General features: G+C 39.5%; 1 protein-coding gene across 1 annotated transcript in view; it reads left to right on the forward strand.

Annotated features, from left to right (window-relative positions):
* The first annotated feature begins 5,579 nt into the window (after nucleotides 1-5,579).
* Nucleotides 5,580-22,843, forward strand: part of col22a1 (collagen, type XXII, alpha 1) — a 73,485-nt gene continuing 56,221 nt past the window's right edge. Inside the window, exons 1-9 of the mRNA XM_085446056.1 lie at nucleotides 5,580-5,767; nucleotides 6,017-6,111; nucleotides 10,098-10,246; nucleotides 10,340-10,906; nucleotides 15,009-15,089; nucleotides 20,458-20,569; nucleotides 21,883-22,006; nucleotides 22,215-22,490; nucleotides 22,585-22,665. Coding sequence (XP_085302182.1) covers nucleotides 10,156-10,246; nucleotides 10,340-10,906; nucleotides 15,009-15,089; nucleotides 20,458-20,569; nucleotides 21,883-22,006; nucleotides 22,215-22,490; nucleotides 22,585-22,665 — 1,332 coding nt within the window. The 5' untranslated portion in view covers nucleotides 5,580-5,767; nucleotides 6,017-6,111; nucleotides 10,098-10,155. The remainder of the gene's footprint in view (nucleotides 5,768-6,016; nucleotides 6,112-10,097; nucleotides 10,247-10,339; nucleotides 10,907-15,008; nucleotides 15,090-20,457; nucleotides 20,570-21,882; nucleotides 22,007-22,214; nucleotides 22,491-22,584; nucleotides 22,666-22,843) is intronic.

The raw sequence follows: 22,843 nt of genomic DNA on the forward strand, positions 1-22,843 counted from the left end.
ACTGACAGTCAGCTGAAGGTGGAAGCAGAGAACAGGAACTTGATAGTCTGAAGCCAAGTGCTGCTAACTGCAGATTAATGAGGAAAAAAGCCTTGATCGCAAAGCATAACAATGCAGTCCCTCTGGAATGTCTCTAATAAAATAGGATGATGTCATCATAAAGCACACACATGCAGAGGACTGGTATAGACTGGAATGTACTCCAACTGGAAACCTGATTTCTAGTATTTTAAGCAGGAATGTACAACATAATGATTACTCTTCGGCAGTGCTTATTTATTTATTTTTTATTAACTCAAATGTCTCCAGTGTGAAAATAGCTCCTTATGAAATCTCGGGGGTGTATTGTACATGCTGTTGGCACAAAGACCCGGATCAAGATTTTTTTGTGGCCCAAAAACAGAAAATGCAATGAAAAAAACCTGGTTTATGATCAGATGTGTAGATAGGTCGGGAGCGCATTTGTTTTGTTAAATTATCATTCTTTCTGATTTGTTAAAGCAATTCTGCTTTTCTAAGCAGAATTAATTCGACCTATAGGCAGCTACAGGAGTTTCTGAATGCCAGCTGAGTTTTTTGTTGTTGTTTGATCACACTCCTCCACCCTGGAAGTGCTTTAATGTGGCTTTTGGAAACAAGCCAGGCAGGTAACATTAGAGATGTAACTCACCCCAAAGTATGAACCCGTGAGCTCACTGTCATTACTGCCATTATATACTGTCTGCTTTATTCATTAAATTATCTTTGGTAACTAAGTGCTATGTTTGCTCTAGAAATAAAAAGGAGACTGTGGATCCAAAACTTCTTTCCACTGCCCCCAAGTGGTCAGAAACAGCAGTTACTGAAAGATTTACTGCAGTGAAAATCTGCTGCTTGGAGTCAGCGTCTTATAAACACCAAAGGAAAAGCTTCAAAAGCTTTTTCAGGGTTATAGTCTATGCCAACTGTGACCTCTGGCCAGGAATAAACAATAAAAGCCACTAAGTGAATAAGTGAATCTAAACTGGAATGTGGGTAATTCAACAGAAAACATGCATAAAGTGCCGGAGAACTCCAATACTTTTATGATGACAGTAGGACAGCTGTGAGCTCTCACAGACAGGAAGATGTCACAAATCTGTGAATCATTGGAATTGGCCTGACATGTAACAGTGGTTACTGATGTCTACCTGATCTGGTCGACATAATTTCAGCACAACAGGTCTCCTCTCAAATGTACGGAAGACGATTAGGGCCACCAGAAGAAAAAGTGGGCACGTCTTTTTTTACTTTTCCAGAATTCTGAGAAAAAAATCAGAATTCTGAGATTAAAGTCATAATAATAAATCCTGCCAGTTATTTTGAATCTTTTACCTAAATAAATAAGGAAAGAGCCATAACTTTATTTTCACTTCTCACTGGAAAACATGAGTGTGAATGGTTGTATATTTCTGTGTCTTAGCACTGCAATAGGATGGCAGCTTGTTCAGGGTGTGGCCTTTTTCAGGACTTATAGATGCTCACTGGAACATGAAAACTGCTTGTATGGCATCACTAGTCAAATATTAAAAGAATTCAATGTCATACTAAATTGTGTGACGATAGTTTTGCGATGTTGTGATGTGATGTTGAAGAACTCTTAAGTACCGTACATGCTACTCTTAAGTAATGTGGCATAAACCAAGCTATGTTGTTCAGGTCAGCTGGTTTCTCATAGAAAAGACTCAAAACTTTTCTTTTTCCAAATAATTACACACATTTACAATAATTTGATTACACAGCAGTGGAGAGTAGACTTTATCAAAATGGTAAATGGCCTGTATTTGTATAGCGCTTTTCTAGTCCGTAAGGACCCCAAAGCGCTTTACACAACCTGTCATAATGCATTGAGTTTTTCCTTTCCAGTCACCTTTCTCACTCACTATGTATTAACAGACCTCTCTGCATTGAATCATATCTGCTATTGACCTCTGTCTCTCTTCCACAGCATGTCTTTTATCCTGTCTTCCTTCTCTCACCCCAACCAGTCGCAGCAGATGGCCCCGTCCCTCCCTGAGCCTGGTTCTGCCGGAGGTTTCTTCCTGTTAAAAGGGAGTTTTTCCTTCCCACTGTCGCCAAAGTGCTTGCTCATAGGGGGTCATATGATTGTTGGGTTTTTCTCTGTATCTATGAAGCGCCTTGAGGCGACTTTTGTTGTGATTTGGCGCTATATAAATAAAATTGAATTGAATAGGCCAAATGAACATGATACTTTCACTAAGATAAAATGGTAAAATATGTGAGAAATTCATTCTTAAAGATTGTCTGCTCGACCACTAACTCTCAGACAAAAACTGGAAGCACATTGTGAGAGTAAGCCTGTATCAGTAAGCCTGGCTGTCGGTTGCATGACAGATGGCTTTCTCCAACACTACATGATGCCTTCAGCCTCTCACTCACCAAACATGCTGGTCAACTCTTTAGCCCTCTCACACAAGGCGACAGACTTCACACTGAGCCTATACATAGCCCGGCCTGTGCTCACTTGCCTCAGCTACAAAGACACTGTAAATAGGGCTCAGTGGAATGGCTAATGTTGTTGTCCATGACATTCAAATACTGACTTTGGAGCATTAAGGTGCCTTGACTGCGCCGCACAAGATTTGGCTGTATTCTAAGGTGGCGTAAAAGCATGTGGAGACAACTGCACGAAACATGACGTGTGGCATGACCACAGTGTTGTGTGGTCACTGTCGAGGAGCATGACCACGCATGATAAAGACATCACTGTACAGAGAAATGTGAATCACAGCAGTCTTCTACTACTGTAAATCAAAGCCTTTCTAAAACTTCAGAATAGTTGATGTGATTTCATATTTAAAAAAAAAAAACGAGAAGGAAACTTTTTATGTATTTAAAGGCTCATGGCCCAGCAGCAATAACTCTACAAGTGCCTGGAGCCCACACTGAATCACCGGTCTGTCAAATCAGAGCACAGGCACAGTTATCTATCAAATGGGATTGGATGGTTGGTAAAAAAAATGTGTTTGGTCCAAGTGGCAGCCTCTAGGGCTGAAAAAATGAAACCAATGATAAATGAAAAAAACAAAACAACAAAAAAACAAAACTGTAGTTCTTTCATAGTCCTCTCGAGGCAGGCTCCAAAAGTGAGTCAATCCCTTCAAATGGCCATGTCAGCATGTCCAACTTAAGGAGTTTTCTGCTTCATAACAAGTGTACTGAGTGATTTTGTTGTTGTAATTCTTCCATTCCTATACTGGTGAGACTTAAAGTCATGGTAGTAGTGGTGGACATTTTGATTGACAGGTATGCCAACAGAGAGAGGTAAGTGGACTGGTTCGTATATAGTACTCTATTTGAGCAGTGAAATCACTTTATTCAACATGCCTCTTTCACAGATGCACTTTTCCTAATGAATGCATCAGGAGCAATTCGGTATCTTGTCCGATGATACATTATCATGCAAACTAGAGCAGCCAGAGATCGAACCATCAACCTTCTCATTTGTACATGATCTGGTGACTTTTGGGAGCTTTGGGTGGTTGGAGACGAGTTCTGGATGCTGTACTGCCCGGGCCACTTCCGGCTGTTTGATTGTCGCTAAGTGGCTCGTATAAGACTGATAAGAAATGACGAGTTAAATAGTTATTGAGCGCTTAACACATTCATTAGACTGACCTAAATGAACAAAACTGGTAACTACCAAAAACATTTTTTATGTTTCTGTAAAGGTTAATCCAACACTACATGTAAAAACTCTTTAATCAAAAGGAATTTAATAAAGCTAAAATAGAAATATTGCTGATATCTACATTTTCAAATGTATCATTTGAACAGAAAGAAACAGATTTTTTAAAATTATATACTAGTTCCATATGTTACAAAGTTACTTTTAGTGGTTGTATGCTGTGCTCAATTAATTTGAGGCTTCTCAGAGAAGTGTACTAGTGCTGGCTCAAATTTGGGTGTACAAACTTCAACTTATGTGATTGGCCTGATAAATAACAGTATAATGTTCAGTTTTAAAGAAGTCTCGACAGATTTCTGAAAATCTTTGTGTTTTCTTGTTTTTATGTCAAGTGGTTTAATACATTTGTTAATGTATTGTAATGTACAACTTTGACTGAGGTGAAATTTTAAAAGACAGTATAGCAAATGCTGGATCTGCCTTCCATTCTGTATCTGAAAGCTCTTTGCCTTTCTTCACACACAACTCACAGATTTCTGTTGTCAGGTCCATAACCTTTCTAAAACTTTGCAATGTGCTCTCCACAAATTAAGCACATGGCTTTACCTCTGACTTCAGTGAAGTGACTTAAATGTTTTGTGAGAAGAAAGGCAAAGAGCTTTCAGATACAGAATGGAAGGCAGACCTTGCTGTTGCTGTACTGTCTTTTGAATTTTCACCTCAATCATTGACGTTAATCCATTTGTTCAAGCACAGATTAACCTTTTCTCACTAAAGAAGGAACAAGAACTAAAGATGAAGTAACTTCAAGTGAAAATGCAATACCAAGTTGAATAAAGTTGAAAGTCTTTGAAAGTTTGTGAAAGCATACACATTTTATTCAGAACTGCTTTTGCGAATGTTGCTGTAATATGATAGAATGTTGGCATTTTTACCACAAATATTTTGTCTTCTCATTCCTTAATTGCAACATCTACTCTTACCAGTAACAGTTTATAAAGAGATAAAATTAATGTTGAGTAGAATTGATTTCAGCTTAGCGGTCCTGATTTCTGATGTGGCCCCTTGGGGAAATGAATTGCCCACACCTGCACTGTACTTTTATACACAGCCCATCCATCCAATTATCCATCCATTTTCTTCTGCTGATTCAAACATGAATAAATCTTTCATCCTATCTGAGGAAACTTGGGATGTCACAAAAAGGAAGCACTAAAACATCCCAAGGAAAGAAAAAAAAAACATTAAAAACATTAAATTGGGAGAAAAAAACATGAGAAACCATAAAGTCAAGGAGACATATCAATTTGGATACAAGTATATATTTCATATGTTAAAAATGTATATTAAATGAAATGTGTGCGGTCTGACATGAGTGTAAACCAAGAAAAACAGCATAACATATAGATCACAGAGCTTTACTATAAGCCAGTGCAAGGACAGCCATTCAACACAAAGCTGAAAGCACAAGTGTTCTGTAATCATTTCCCCAACTTAAATACAGCCTTTTTCTAAAAGTGTGTTGCTGGTAGAAGCCAATAAGGCCCAGCCCACCGCCAGCCCCAGGGCGGCTCCGTTGTGGCTATAACAGTGGCAACGGCTGGACAGTTGAGGTGGTTGCCAAGAAGCCATGCCTCTACTTTAAGGGCAACACCTCAGATGGGTGCAGCTACGGAGGACAGAGAGAGAGAGAGAGGCAGAGAGGAAAAAAAGGACAAAAATATCCATAAAGTTGGCTCTATAATTGGCTGTGCCTCTTTGCCTTTTTTATGTGAGAGCACAGCCCAGTCAAGAACAGTAGAAGCTGCCTCGTCCCCAAGTGAAACCCTACACTTTCCCCCTTTTCAGTTCCCTCCCACCTTGTCCACTCATCCACAAGGTTGCTGAAGCTCACCTCACTTTTTAACAACACTCTGCACTGGATTGTCTCCCTGGATTATATTATAATCCCTTCGTGAGTTCTGATGCCTGCAGGGGTGACAGTTTGGATTATTATCAAGTGATAATGATGCTTTCCCAGTGCTGATTCAGGGTGTGAGCGCTGGAGGCAAAGACAGAAAGAGAGACACCTCCAGCGACACTGACTGAGTGACAGGCCAGGTAAGGGGAAAAAAGTCATGAAGTCTTCCATGTATTACTGCGTATTCTGCTTCCTTAAAACGCCTCTGAAATGCTTTTTTATTCTTTAGCAGTTCTGAATTATTGGCTTTTTTTGTGTTTATGTGTTGCTCAGATCTGCTATCAGAAAACATACTTTTTCCCCCTCCTCTCCTTTGGTTGCACATAAAAAAAAGGCCTTTCTCTGTTTTTTGCATTGCGGGAATGATAAACGTGGTGCTTCTGTTATAGACATCTACACTGCAGTCCCAGGTCAACCATCAAGAGACGAAGTGGAAACAGGCCTGGTGATACAGACGTGCTGTTTGTAAGGAATCTGGTCCCAGGTTGGGATGTTGATATCCTGTTTTTAGCTACACGTCAGATACTGTAGCTACGTAAAACTGCAGATTAATTCAGCTCCACGTTTTATATAATAAGTGATGAAAGAACGATAAATTATAATCTGTTTGACATACAGAGTAATGACGATTAGGAGCTTGAAACTAAATGTCATTCAGCTGAGCAGCTGAGATTTTTTGTAGTTTTTTTTCATTGCTCTTTGGGCTGAATTTCTTAGATGTTAAATGCACACTAATTGGACCAATTACAGTAATTTAGCTAAAGTGCCTGTTTTATTCATTAATAGCAACATTGAAACCAAGTAGCAGAAATAGCCCAGTGGAGAATCAGATAAGGGCAATACCATACGCTAAAGAAGTTTGTACAACCCACAGTGAACTTTCTATGTCACAGACTACATAGAAGCTAAAGCACAGTCAACAGGCTGTCGAGTCCCACCACAATATTTCCTGACTTTCTGTTTAGATCATTTTGTAATTTAAAATAATATATTCTTACATTTGCTGTAGTTACGTTTACTTAATGCTCTTTCATTATACTTCATTCTCCACTATAGTCCTAAAAAGTCTAGCTAATCCGAGTAAATGATTAGCTTGACATTTTGGACAACACCGGTTGTCAGGTTTTCATGCCAAGAACTGAATCAACAGATTGACAGCTTGGAGGTGACTAGCTCTGCCTAGCATAACAACTGGAAACAGATAGCCTAGCTTTATTTAGATGATACAAAATTTACCTACCTGCTCGAAGGATATTACGGTTAACTTTCCTCCCATTCATTCCTTCATGAAAGTTGCCAAGGCCAGATCAGTTGGTGATCGCCTGGTCACTAGGAAAAAAGTGTATTCCCTAGCAGTTGATGAGTGGCTGCAGGAAGGTGCTTGGCATCACTAAGTGAAACTGGTTCAAAAGATTTATACAAGGTTGAACCGAAAACCTCATTGCAAGTTCGTTGGCTGCTGGCAGATTGCTAGGATCACTGTAGTTTGTATAGAAAATGCTGACCTGTCTGCAAATACTTGTGAAACTGTGACAAGTCTTACACAACCTGGCTACAGAGAATGTTTGCCTTCAAAGTAAAATTTCATTTGTAAGAAACAACTTTTATTTAGCAGCCGAATAGTCTTTGTTTCCAGTTTGCATCACACTTTTTTGAAACTATCACTGAGTGGCAGTATGTGACTAAGGTCTACCTTATAACATAAGCAATCCTAATGTTTTAATGTGCTCAGTGAAGTCCAGCACCCACCACAGAGTGGGCATAGCCACTGTTTGCGTGCATCTTGAAGCCTCAACATTACCATTTTAACTGAGTTTTTTTTTTTTGCGTAACAAATTATTTTATTCAGAGATGTGACTGGACTGATAAGTTGCATGCATTTTAGGGCATGTACAGATGCAACACATAGATGCAGATACCTGTTAATCAGTGCTACGTACAGTAACAAACTGATATTTACCCACATAAACTGAAGTTATTTCTTGGATTTGTGATGCAAAATCATCACAAGCAGCCAGAGGTTTGGTTCAGTTCAACAACCTCTGTAGTTTTTATGAAGGGACAAACTATCCAAAATGCCCAAAAGATGATGGTTTTTTTTTTGTTTGTTTTTTGTTTGAACCAAACATGTTAATTTCTTCACTGAAGTTGGGCATTTCAACATGGGACTCTATGTTGACTCACTGATGGCTACCTGATGGATCAACTAAAGTGTTTGACATTTTGGCTGAACTTTTCAACCCCAGAGATGTTTATTTGTTGCCAACACTTCTCCAGATTGTTGAGACACAAAACCTTCTAAAATAATGTGTTTTAAGCTTCTTTTTAAAAAAATATATATATCAATATCAAGTTTTCTAATGACTGTTAGGAATGTAAAAGGTGAATTACCTGCTCCTTCCGTTATAGGAAAACTACACAGCACTGCTTTATTTCTGGAAGTTAAAAGTTACTATCCACCACCAAAAATGTATCTTTTTCTTTCTGGAAAACATACATTAAAAGCACAATTGAGTGAAAATATCCCAACAGTAAAAGATGGTTTATATTATTGCTTTCCAAGCTGTGCATTACTCAGACTTTCCTCAACTTCCCCCACAAACCCCCTGCAATGAGATCAGGATGAGCCTGTGTTATGGCTACAGTCAGCCACACATCAATCTTAATAGCAGGCAACACAACCACTTGTGTAAAATAAGATCAAGAATAGTATTTTGTTTAAAAGACAGGCTCCTCTCAGTGCCACCCAGAGACAACAGCATAAAAATGATTCAAACAGAGGCAGACTGATGTCTTCTACAACATGATCAAACCTGTAAAAATGGCACTCTAGCAGTTAGATGTGTGTTTAAATGCATGTTTTAAAGAGTAAGAAATTACTTTGGTTAACTTTTGCAGTTTATCATCAGAAAACATCACAGACCTGACGTTGTCCTTATGTGGTTGGAGTTGATATATATGCAGCAAATTCCAACACTCTTTACCAAGTCCAGTTTTTCTCTGGATGAAGTATTCACTGCTGCTATAAAACAAAAAAGTGTGTATTTTAGTCTTAGGTTTCAATTATCATGTCCTAAGAATGAACGACATTTCCTTCCAGCTTTCATACCAAAGCGGAGACAGTAAAATACTGGACCATAGTGGAGATGAGATTTTTCTTTTTCTTTGACACATATAAGGTGTCTAATGCAGTTTAAATTGTAGCTATTGGAACGCTAACAATTGCCTTCTTTGTTAAATGATTGTAAAGACTTGTTTGTAAAGAAAATACCGTATTTTCCACACTTTAAGGCGCACTTAAAATCCTTTAATTTTCTCAAAAATCAATAGTGCGCCTTATAATCCGGTGCGCCTTGAATTCTGGTTGTGCTTACTGACCTCAAACCGATTTTATGAGGTACGTGGCACTCAAAAATCTGTTAAAAAATGTTTTAATATGACTTTGCGAAGATAAAAAGCCACACCGCTTGATGGATTGTCGCAGCATTACGGCTACTGTAGTCAGGAGCCTCGCGGACTATTCCAAAACTCCGTCTGCTTCAAGTCACAAAGTCAAATCATCTTTAATAAAATGGTCAATGTTGCTGCTTTACCAGGTGTAACAAAAGGTTTAACATCCAGGCATCCATTAAAACATAATATATCAAATTCTGACGGAGTTAGAAGTTAGCCGGAAGTTAGCTTGCTAGTTTCCACCTAAACAGGATATAGCATGTTCTGACTGAGAGATTTGTGAAAAAATTAAAACGTACAGCTCTGCTATCACTTCCAACATAAATGAAGACAGAAAACTAAACAGCAGTGATGTTTGTAGGGTTACTGAAGTTAGGCTAGCTGGTATATAATAATGTGGTACGTGATCGCTAGCGACACAGCTATGTTAACATAACAAACACAGTGAAGCTGGAGCATGAACGCTAACTTTTCTCCACTCGATAAAGATTAACGTGAGAGTTCCCGATTGTTAGGGACAAATGCAATTGCATGGCCAAGATTCAGTCAGGAGAACAATTGAGATAATCCATCCACAATATGAGGTTAATTGTTAACATACTGCAACAACATGGGGATAGAGCAGCTGTGATAGAATTCAACATCAATGAATCAATGGTACGGAAGTGGAGGAAGCAAGTTGACTTATCTGACTGCTTTGTTTTACTTAATGCGCTTTATAATCTGGTGCGCCTTACGGCCCGAAAAATACGGTAAATCCCATTTTTTGATTGCATAGGTCTAGCGTTCAGAGGGATTTCTACCTGACCCATCTGGAGTTAGGGTAGATTTTGTTTTTTTCAGCTAGTGTCAATTGGCCACTTTTCAGAAACTATACATTTCACAGATCAATTCAAACACTTCTCAAATAGGCAAGATGCAATATAAATATAAATGCAATAAATAGAAATATATAAATATTTTTAATTAAATTGAATAGAATTGAACTGAATTATGATTTTATTTATCTCTCCACAGACTGAACAACTTGATGATTATAATAAGCTAAACAAAACAGACTGAAGCCAAGGCTGAGATGGAATTAAGACTGGGATTTAGGATCACCCTGGTCTTGGTCATCCTGGCCTTGACTCTTTCCAGTGAGAAGGTGGAAGCACAAAGAGCAGGTAAGACCATTAGGATTAGAATTTCTGTTGTAATAGCAGCCTTAGAACATTTACTGTATGTGTTAAAATCCTTGCTGCATCTGCCTTCTCTAGGTTGTAAAAACGTCCACTATGACTTGGCTTTTATCCTGGATACCTCATCCAGTGTTGGAAAGGAGAACTTTGAGAAGATTAGGCAATGGGTGTCTAACCTGGTGGAGTCTTTTGATGTAGCACCTGACAAGACAAGGGTAGCCGTGGTTCGCTACAGTGACAGACCAACCACTGAGTTCAACCTAGGGCAACACAAGACCCTGGAAGATGTGAAGCGAGCTGCAAGCAACATACGCTACCTGGGGGGAAATACAATGACTGGGGATGCTATCAACTACACAACCAGCAACATCTTCACAGTGCAGAATGGAGCGAGGCCGGTCGCCAGAGGCATTCAGAAGGTAGCCATTCTTCTCACAGATGGCCGAAGCCAGGATTATGTTTTGGAGCCGTCCAAGAAAGCTGCCAAAGCGGACATCAGGATGTTTGCTGTGGGCATAGGGGAGGCTCTGAAGGAGGAGCTGGAAGAGATTGCAGCGGAGCCAAAGAATGCCCATGTTTTCCACGTTACAGACTTCAATGCCATTGACAAGATCAGGGACAGGCTGAGGAGGAGGCTGTGTGAGAGTAAGTCAGCCATCGGGACCACTGCCAACAAAACACTCACACTGCATGCCGCATGGCTTCTTTTTGAAGTTATACTTTGAACAGCCTGCCTCAGTTGCAATATGCACTTCATCAAACTGACTCTTATTTTAACCTTTTAACCACTGTGAAAAGAGGAAAGACCCTAACCACAAAACCCCACCCCGACCACACAGAGATGCACATGCACACTGAGCTATCCCGACTTCTTGTGACTGAATATGAAGCTGTTGCAAAAATTAGCTCATAAATGACAGTTTCCCGACCAAGACATATCTGTGGTACAGCTGCCTTTTCGACTGCTGCTATACTGCAGAGGCATTTAGCAGTAAAAAAGCTTGTCTTAGTGTTAACCTCAATGCTTTCTCCACTGGTGTGTTGAGAAAATGTTTCAACATGGACACAAAACAGTTTACACTGCTAACTTAATCAGTTAAAATAGACTTATAATATTCTATCTTAACAACTTTTTTAGCTTTGTAGCGAAGCAGGGACCCATCCGTTTGCTAGCATTTTTATGGGGATGATGGATGCTTCCCGCGCCAACGCTTAAAATTCCTGCCTAAAATTAGCCAGACTGGAAAGAAAGGGATGCCATGAGTCTTAACCACGAACAAGAAATACTAAAATGGAAATGACATGATTACATGGTTTGCTTAAGGATGAGCAATGACAAACCCTCAACTTTTATTTTAACCTGGTGCTAACTTGTCAGGCAAAAGCAGTGATTCCTGTCAAGAATGTGATGAGTAAGACTAAAATGCCTTCATTCTTTTTTGAGGGGGTATCATGTTACAAAGTTACATACCCCTTGTGCTTTAAAGGCAGCTTGTAGTTTTGTCTTAAAGCCAGTAACCTCTGACTCTTGACTCATAGGTTTTGAACAAGGCACCCGATAAGATTGTATTTTTAAACCATACTTTATCAACTTCAGCAAGCCAAAGGCTAAATTCAGTCAGGTAAAAAAAGTTTCAGTGTTTTCTTTCTATAATCTCTAAAATCACCACGGGTGAGCCTCCAAGTACATCAGTGGTCAGCAAAACTGGCTGCCTGAGCGATGTGAGTTATTTTCACCAAGAAAATTATAGCTCGAATGTTTCAAGTGGGTCAGCTACAGTGGCTCAAATGTCCATGTTTTCACCTTTTAATCTATAGTTTTAAAAATGGACACTATTTATTCTGTGCTACACTGATTCGACAGAGCATGTGTGGCCTCACCTAAGAACACAAAAACCCTAAGATTGCATATTTGACCTTACATGCCCGTTCTCCACATAACAGACAAGGGGCACCCAGATGGTGTTTAAAAATTCACAAGCTATAATAGTGACAGGAAACACAGCTAATAGCAAAAATGAATAATTTACCAGTTTATGGCTGAAAACAGATGCCACATGCAATGCATACATTTTTGATGATACTTCTGTATCAGAGATTCATTCCCAAAGGCAAGTTTTACACTGCTTCCACTTTAACTCACAGCCAAATTATAGCCTTAGGGCCACAAATCTGAGGGTAGCTCAAGTATTTAGCATGCTCAAGTGTCATCACTGTCTTTAAAAAAAATGAGTGATGTGCTTATATATATTTTATAGAATGGTCATTTTTGGCTGAATTTGGCTTTATGAACAGTATAAGCCAAAGGTCCTATCTAACGTCTAAAAATTTTGTTTTTTAAATTAAGGCACAAGCAGACACAAGCAAAAAACAGTCTCCTCCAGCTTTGCTCCCAATGAAAAATGTCAAGCCCAAATTAAAAACAATGCACAAGAAACTGAAATAATTCTACTACTTGGGGCATGATAAAGTATTCAAGAGCTGACAGGCGCTCATAATCAGTGCTACAGGTTAAAAGCCTTTCTGCAGTGAAGATTTTTACAGCTGTGAATTGGAAAACAAATGGGATTTTTAGCAAATAATAGGGAATTTGGAGTGTCTCACTTGTCAGATAATATATTCAGGATAGCATTCAGGGTTAGACAAATCAATGACATAATAACAGGTTTCATGATATAGTGATTCCAAAGGGTAACATGATTTGGATCTGCTGCTGTTGACTGAAAGTTAACACAAGGGAGCCCATCAGGGTGAGTTTCAAAGAGTGGAGGATACAGATTTGTCTTGATAAAAATGCGGTTTAATTTCAGCAATCAACAGAGTGGAAAGTTTATCATGGCACTTAGAGCAAAAGAACCACCATAAAAAGGCAAGTCTGCATGTCTAAGTTTACAACTATGCTAGCAGCTCTGAGGCGGTACAATGCATAGCATTGCATTATTTTGAGCCAAATGCTAACGTCAGTTTAAAATGAGCGTGATATTTCTGTTAACAGATTCTATGTACCCACTTGTGTGGTATATAATGTTTACAATGTTTTGCAATGATGGTCACACTAACAACTGCATTTTGTGAACATTTGCCTGTAAACAATCGTTTAATGCATAAAGCCTAAGAGCTACCACAACACATATGCAATATATGGTTAGTCTTCAATTATAAGTGCACTGCTAGCATGCTAGCAAGCATATGCACTATCACTGGTGCTGTTGACACACCCTCTGTCTACTTTTAAAATGTTTCATGGTTCCCCCTTATCATGCTTAGCCGTGATCCTAGTCAGTGATGTTAATAAATGCTCGTACAATCCACATAAAGAGGCCTCCATCACTGGTATTGTTAAATTCTTTTAGCATTACACTATCAGTGTAATGCTAAAATTTCCATCAAATAGCTCTTTGGGAATCACATTAATGGTGTGAAAGTAGTATTTTATGCTTGTTAAACTGTGTCACATTTGGCTTTTTTTGTCTAGACACAGCACTACTTTAATGTTTGAATGATTCATAGGTGAGGGTTAGTTGGCTTAATTAACAAAAAGCAAACAAACAAACTCCTTTGAAAACGATAAAAAAAGACTCAAAGACTGGACTAAAAATGAAAATTAGTAATAAAGCAACCGATGTATGATGGAAAACTTTCAAAGTCCTCCAGAAACTATGGCTCAAGACAGCTTTAAAAGTTCTTGGAATAAAAATATAAAGAATAAATGATGGTGGAGTGAGACTTTTGCACAGGACTGTATTTGAATATTTGCACTGATTCTTTTTGTTTTTTGAGTACTTGTATGTTCTGTGAATAGCCAGACATCCAGCTGCATACACTATAGTACAATGAGAAATAAAAAATCAACAATTAAAATGATAAAACAAATCAACATTAAGTTAACAGACGTTATTCCAGCACAATAAGAAATAGCCACCAGCTCTTCATGAACTTAAGTGAGCCCTGAATTCTGTACCTGAGTTGTTCTATTTTGAGGTGTGTCATTATGTCCTCCACCCAGCGTTTATGGGAAGGCAGTGAAGCCTTGTTGACATATTAACATTTGGCTGGGATAAAGTTTGCCGTGTTCACATTTCTTTAGTGTGTCAGCACGCTCACATGTGATTATTAGTGCGTGTGCTTTATGACACAGTTTAGTAAAAAACAAACAAATGAAAAACAAACGTAAACTCACGCGAACCAGCAAAATCAATATGAATGAGGGTTATCTGTATCCATGGATTAACCAGGAGTGAAGAGATCCTCAGAAACTGCCGGTCACATTAAGCAAACGTTTACATATATGGAACTAGACAGCACCCTTCACAGAAGCTGGCATCCTGACACAGAAAATGTCTCTCCTGCCAACCTGAAGGGTTTGCCTTTCTTGCTGTCATCACTGAGCTGCGCGTGTGTGGAAATATAACACTGTCACCCCACCTACTATAAAAGCCATCTCAGTCGTCACTCGGCCATCCACACGCTTCCCATCCCCAGATATCAAACGGCAGAACTGTCTGCGCTGGTGCTCCCCTCATCGCAGATGTCTTTCAATGATCCGACTGCTTCCTTTAACAATATGCCACTTCACATCTCTCACGTCTGACCCCTCAGAACGTTTCCCGCTGATTGCTTCGTCTAATAAAACAGTAACATGTGATTCGATTTTGAACAGGAAGATACAGGGTTACCATATCTTTCTCCCCATGGTCCAATAAGAGCACGAGCGTGTCTAACTGAATTATTTTTGCTTTCTCCTCAGATGTGCTGTGTCCAAATATGAAGGTTCAACCTGATCGGTTTAAGCCCGGCAGCACCAGTTATGGTCTTGAAGAGGTTCCAGGTATGTGCAAACTGCTGCTTTCCTAACAGCAACATGCAGCACTTGCAATACGTGTCAACCACAAGGTCAGGTCTTTATTTCTGAAAGCATTTCCTACATTTTCCAAAAACATTTATTGCATGCTAAGAGTTTGTTCTCACACACAGTTTCTCTCTCTTTCCATGAGAATATAAAGTGAAGTAGTTTAATTCATGACCAGGAGGCTGCTGGCAGCTCTCTAAATATACTTGTGAAAACAAAACACTCGTCTTTTTCAAAATCAAATTTGACAGTGGGCCAATTCAGAGCTTCACCTCATGGTTCGGCTCTCTTTACCAGTATGGTTGACCTGCTGGTGCGTTGATCTCTTGCTCCAAGATACTTGAACTTACTTTTCTATCTAGGATAGACTCCTCAGCTTTATCTGAAGCGAGGTCACCATCCTTTTCTGGGAGATAACAGTTCTGAAGAGTTTATCCATTTCATCTGCATCAAACTCAAACCTTTCAGATGACCACTTGAGGCGCCACCACTTTATCTGTAGAAAGACGTGACCTCTCAGTACACTCAGTGTTTGTTATTGCAGCTTCACTATTGAAATCCAGGCTATGGAAGTCACAAACAAGAGTCAAGACAAGGCGCTGCTCTTTTTAAGATTAGCAGTGAAGCTGCTGTTTCACTAGCATGTAGCGCTCCATCATTAGATGTTTTTATTCCACACATTCCACGCTGCTGTGTTAAAGGTTCTTCTCTGAGGTCTTGAAAACCATTTACCCACCAGTTATAACAGTGTGTTCTGGGAAATCTCAGTTCCTGTCTGTGTCTCCCACCCACATCCATCACAGTAAGAGAAAAAACAGATGCACAGGCATGAGTGTTTGGACTCGTGCTAAGTCCAGGTTCAAGGAAAAAGAGATGTAAGAGCACCGAAAAGCTATGTTTTTAGAAATGTTCCCTCTTAACATACTTGGCTGGCACAGGGTCCTCTGTTGATTTATTCAGGAAAGACAGACTTTGATTTCTTAAAAAAAAAATTACTTAAAACCCGGACATCCTTCCATCTTTTTTGTATATCTTTTGGTCAGCATCACAACTCTACTGGACCTCACTGCGTACACCCTGAAGAGGCTGCTGAATGACAGCCAAAAACACGTTACTTCTTAAGGACAGTTTATCAAAACTGCATGTCCTTAGACATGTGGGAGGAAAACCACACAGACATAACATGGAAACTTGAAACAGAAAGACACCAGCTGGCAATGAATTCAAATATAACAACATTAATGAAATGAAATAAAAAAACAAAACCAAATATATCTGTTTTGGACAAAAAATAACTGGCTAAGTTTAAGACTTGTGTTTGTTGATGCAACATCTGCAAATCAAAGATGGATGACAATGATTACTATTTAACATAACAGCCCACTTTTTTTAAATTCCCCTCTCGCTCGTCTTTATCCTTCAAACTCGGGTCTTCTACAAGAGGCCTGTGAGCTCGAGGGTCATGTGCAGTATCTATATTTCCTTTTGCTTCCAAAACAGCTTTAAACCACTGATGGAATGCGTAAGTCAATTACTGAGAGACAGGGTCATTAGTGCTCCTTGATTTAATGTGATGAATAGGACTTTAAATAGTAGTAAAGTTGTAGATAATTGTCAACAACAGACTTTTAAAAGTTCCCAGATGTATTTTTTAGTTTAATAAAAAAGCAACAAACTAACAAAATTCAGATGAGATGAGGAACGTCTCATTAGCTAATAACTTGTGATTTACAATTAACATGCACAGGATAATCCTAAATTTGAAACAGTCCAAAATATTAAATCTTTTAAAATTCAATTTGATTTCAAATTTCAATGAAATGAGTTACTGAACCTGTAAATTCATCAGGCGAGTGTTTGCAGACGTCCCAACATGGAGCTGTTTTTCTGTAGCATCCATATAGATTGTCAGTCTGCTGGCATCCACAGCTCTCACATTCAGTGATTAAGTGCAACATCAATATGGAGTTGCACACTGAGCTATGATGTGAAGTCTACTTTTTAGACTACATTTATTTCCTGGTGAGAAAAACTATGGTTTAGCTGTTAACTATCCACTACTGGATGCACCAGCGAATGGCAGTGGCATGTAATTCCTGCCTGATTACTCTGTACTTTAACCACATAATCTTATAATCATCGGTTAATTTCTCACAATTATTTGAGAGATCTTCTGTGAAATATTACGAGCTAGTAAAACTGAACTTAAATACTTCAGTGCATATTTGTTTATTGTATTTCGGTTTTGCTAAATGAACAGTATTTCCCCTCATACTGTAGTCAGGTTTTAAGAGTATATATTGGACTAAAGTACAGAACCCTTTGAGAAAGCTTTATCCCTGATGCATCCTCTTAGAGTTGCTAAAAAGTTACGCTGACTTTTTGACTGAAAGAGTGTTTTCATGATTAGACACAGCGTCACTTTCTGCTGTCAGGACACATTATCACATCCTCGTCACTGGGCGAGTGCTAATTATGTGGTTTGGCTTTTTCTCTCAGCCGCAAAAGAAATTAGAACAAACTTTTGATAAATCACTGAAAGCCACTGATACTTTCTTAAGCAGATGTATCACTTTGTCAGATGCGCTAAGCACTCGTACTGGAATAAATCCTCTGACCAAAGATTTGTTTGTCAGATCTTGTTCCAGTGGAAAACTCTATGGGAAATACTTCTCTTGTACCCAGACTATAGAATACTGTGGAACAGGCCATGAATACACTCCACACTGCATTGATTTATATTTGCTTTACATTTAGTTACAGCTAAACACTATCATAATTTTAAATTCCATCATAATTACTCATGTTCTATACTTTAACTGTTCCCATAGTGTTGTCTGGAAGCAAAGGCAGCTCAATGAAAATGTTCAGTTTTTATTTCACTTTAGCACCAGTAGATACAGCACAGGGGTGCTTATTGATTTATTTTCTCTACCTTGAATCTAACACAGACAGTTGTGTCACAATCAGGTCTTTTCTACGAGCAAAAACCTGCTGTGGGCCCCACTTGGGGCGAAATGTTATCACACAGCGGTCTGAGGTCTGACGCTCTGACATGATAAAGATGTCTGGGGATTTCCAAGCTGCAGTCGCTCTGTAAATGCAGCTAACTTTAAGATGTACAATGTCAAACTTGCTTGAGCAAAGTACTTTTTTTCAGTTTGCGGGTAAGCACACCGAGATTTTCTCTTCATACAGACACACGGTGTTTATCATTGCTACTCCTGCAGGTCCTTCTTATAATTACACAACAAATGCCTCTTTGCTGGTGCACAGGGAGTGCAGTTCTCTTTGCTAAATGTCAAGACTATTTGCCACTTATTATGATTTGACAGCCAAGAGACCTGCGGTTTGAATGAGACTTGTATTTATCACGGGCTGTCTAGTCAGACCCCCTCGGGGTACCGAGCACACACAAGAGGCTGCGGAGCATCTCCGTGGCTCGGCGCTCACTATCTACTGTACAAATGTTGCCATCTGCTCCCATCAAAAGAATGCTGTGTGTATGCGCTCGCCTTTCCCAGTCAGTGAACTCATCTGGCTTTTGCCGCAGATCACCCCAGTGGTCGTTTTTGGCTGTCCAAAATAACTTTTTGGGTTGATTATACGCTATCTGCTGCCAGTTCAAATTACAGCTTTGTGCTCAGATTTGGCCCCAAAGAGCCACAGAAACAGCATGGTGTGCACGATGCAAGCACAGTGACAGGGAGAATCGAGGCCAGTGTAACTCACAGCTGCGTGGCTTCCTCGAGCAACTGATAACCAGCAAACATCGCTCTTGTACAGCAAAGGTTTACGTTTTTACTCGTTAAGTTGTCAACTACTCAAAGTGTTTTCTTTCAGATAGCAAAGGAAGGTGAGCCCTTTTACATCACACGTATCTCAGAAGACTTTTTAAAAATAACCCAACTGAGACTGGGGGGGATTTTGCGAGTATCCCATCCCATGGTTTAAATAAGGCAAAAGTCTCAGGTATGAGAACACAGCAACAAATCCTTTTTGGATTTTTCTGCATGAACATGGTGAGAAAATTAAAGATGACTCACATTAAATGTCAGGCTTAAGAATGTGTGTGTGTGTTTGAAGCTGTGTTTTCCATTTACCTAATATACTGACGACTGAATCGCTCAATTCAATTTAATTAAATTTTATTTATATAGTGCCAAATCACAACAACAGTCGCCTCAAGGCGCTTTATATTGCACAGTAGATCGTACAATAACAAACAACAAGAAAGCTAAGGCAAAATTGATGACTCTTGTGTTTTAAGTGAGCAAAGAAACAGCACCATCTGGTGGCCAGTAAAGGTAACCTAACTAATAAAGCTGTTTCATAATCAAATGAATGAAAGACAATGAGAAATGTTTCCTTGTGCATGCGTTTGAGCAAAGAGAAAGTCTCCACCCACTGCTGAGTGAATAAAATAATTGTTAACGGTGCATGTGAGGCAAATTACTGACAGATAAAGCAGCTGTTGTGTGCGGCTGATGGCAGATCAGTTATATCTGTCATGAAGACTTTTGATTCTAACGTTATTTTTTGCTCTGTTGCTAATGACACAGGGGCAGGCTAAGTGTGCGCTTAACCACCTGCTTCCAAGCTATTTCCTATGACATCCACTGAGCTTTTCTGCCAGACTCTCGCATTACCACCTTAATGCTGTGGTTTCCTCTTTGAAAGATTAGTGCGCTGCTGTTATTATTCCCACTAGACGTCTCACACAGATTTTGCTGCATAACTAGGGCTGTGCAGGAAAATGTTGAGGCTGTTCTCATTCTGTTGACTCACTCGTGCCGCAGTCTGCTTTCCGGAGAGCTCAGACTACACAACATAGGCTAACCACCAGCTTTCAGTGAGAGCTGCTGGACACACTGGCAGCATTAGTGCTGCACAAGCGCTCGTCTTACTGGCATCGCCATAGCTACAGCTACTTGTTTGTTGTACAAGGGAGTGTCCTCTCTAAACCACCTAACTATGGTCTGTGGTCACACCACTTCAAATCACACGCTGCAGAACAATGTACACACAGATGCGCTCTCTCAGACTCACACGAGGACCTTACCACCAGTGGAAACGAGCTTTTTTCCCCACTCTGGCAACAAATCTAACAAATATTTAAATGGTCCAGAAAACATCTGTATTTTCCAGTTGTCCATTAATTCAGCAATTCATCAAAAAGTCAAAAACACAGTCGATGCAGGGTGTGGTGGGACTGACCCAGTTAAACTTCAGTGTACCCCCTAGAAATCTGACAAAGCCATAACTCAACTTCATGACCGGAGAGCCTGGCATGATTTTTTTATGTGTGTGTGGAGTCCAACTAGGCTTTTTTACTGTGTTGCTGCAGGATTTGACCTGATGGAGTATTTCAACGTGAGAGATATTCTGGGAGCCAGAGATGAAGATGGACAAAGTTCATATGTTCGCCTTGGCACCATGCCTATAGTACAAAACACAGAGTAAGTGACCTGCCCATTATGCTTTAAACAGTTCAGCTTGTTTTTGAGCCCTGTCAATGCACATGAAAGTGGCAAAAATGAAGTCTTTGAAGTCTCCAAAAATTCATCCTTTTAAATCTCAGTTCTGGCTGAAAAGGAAATGTTTCCTGCACAACAACTCCAACAATGAGGAGATTCAAAGCCAAACACAACTAAGACCAACTTGCAATACATTATGACACAATCTCATGTGAAACATCATTACCATGTAGCTATATTAATGACATCTTCTGTATATTAACCTTATGGAGTTAGAGTTGATATGTCGCTATCTGAACACAGCCAGATGAAATGTCAGTAAATGTGATAAACAACCACTAGCCATCTACTTAAGTACTAAAGGCACCAATTTAGTCTTTTTTAGACTTATTCCTGACATCCTGAGATCCATAAAGGGATAAAGGGAAGTCATTTTGAAGGCTCAGAATTGGCCAACCAGGAGAACGTGGATGTCTTCTCCCCATTTGTCAAATGTTTTTGTCTCATTAAGTGTTTTCTGTCTGCACTGTTTTTTTTATATAGGACGCTACAGTAAAAATAAAATTAGCTAACTCTTAAAGCTAAAAATAAAGACACCTTAACTAGTATTCTGCTTTGATGGCGCAAATGTCTAAACTAAAGCACCAAAACACAGTTTATGGTGAAGTTTAAACCTTTTTTTGTTACTTGTTACTTGGTGGCTAAGCTAGCCTTGTCAATTTTCAGTATTTATGCTAAGCTAACTGTCTGCTACTTGTAGCCATAGAGAGCCTAAAAAATAGGTTTGACTACAGTAACATCCCCCATTGACTTTTGAAGTTCCTTTTGAACTGTCATGGTGCGCATTTTTACCACCGTGGTGTTTTGAAACAGAAGAACAAGCGCTGGATTTGTGAAAGAATGATTTTGGCTAACAAGGTGTCAATCCCAAATTGTTAACCAGTGAGCATCCTGGCTAATCCTATTCTTTGAAAGGTTTTTCCAGTTTTCCAATTTTACAGAATTCTGAGTTCTTCCTTTATAAATATTAATTCAGATGTGAACAGTTTATTTTATTTTGCTGTTTCTATAAATACACAGGCAACAGTTTGAATATAAGAAGTCAGTGTAAAACTGCTAAGAAGAGCAGAAAGAGTAGCTACAAACACACTGGTTGCTAGGTAAAACACTGGGACTGTGTTTAACCTTATACATTAATATTTCAACTGCTGTACAGCCAATGCAACTGTTGGTTTACCACATCCACTAAAAAGAGAAAAATAAAGCAGTAATAATAATGTACTTTTATTCCACAGAGATGTGTTTCGTCAAGGGCTGCCAGACGAATATGCCTTTGTGACCACATTTAAATTCAGGAAAACCTCGAGGCGTGAAGACTGGTACCTCTGGCAGATTTTTGACAAATATGGAATTCCACAGGTGAGTGAGTCAAATGTAAATAGTGACAAATGTACCTGTCTCTGCATGTGGCCCAACTTGGAGAATTACATCATCGAATGGGCTCACCTCGCTGACTTCTCTTTTTCATTCCAATATTTTATTTATTTTTGTACATTCATTACTTCCCCCTATGGAAAACAAGCTCCTTTATGTTTCAGTTCACATCCCTGTGCTTCTGACCTGTCAGGTGTCCATCCGTCTGGACGGTGAGAACAAGGCAGTGGAGTACAACGCTGTGGGCCTTACAAAAGATGCTGTGAGGGCTGTGTTCAAAAACCCTGAAGTCGACAACCTGTTTGACCGCAACTGGCACAAGATTGCCCTCAGTGTGGAGTCCAAGTCTGTGTCTCTGTACTTGGATTGCAAGCACATCCAGACGCTGCCGATAGAAGACAGAGAGGACATTGATATCCAGGGGAAGACAGTGATTGGGAAAAGGCTGTATGACAGTGTGCCAATTGATGTGAGTCTTTACCTCCATTTTGGCAACAGTGTGATTCATGTCAGTCAAGGTTATTTTTCTGCAGTTGACCTGTTGTTAATCTGTGTACATACAGTTTGACCTCCAGAGAATGATGATTTACTGCGATTCCAAGCATGCCGAGCTGGAAACCTGCTGTGATCTACCTAATGGGCCTGTAAGTATTACAGGCCAACAGGCCCAGAGTCTGCGTCTTTGCAGTGAAAGCGAAACGCATCTTTCAGATGCTGCTGCTAAGCCGTGGAGGTTCCTGGTTGCATAGAAATATACATCTACCACAAGATGGGATGCTTTGTGTTTAAAGGAAAGGTTACATCCAAATAATCAAGTTTGCA

The sequence above is a fragment of the Copadichromis virginalis genome, linkage group LG22 (assembly GCF_057382275.1).
Source record: "Copadichromis virginalis isolate Kocher_CV1m ecotype Utaka linkage group LG22, C_Virginalis_male_GT1.1, whole genome shotgun sequence".
Taxonomy (NCBI): Eukaryota; Metazoa; Chordata; class Actinopteri; order Cichliformes; family Cichlidae; genus Copadichromis; species Copadichromis virginalis.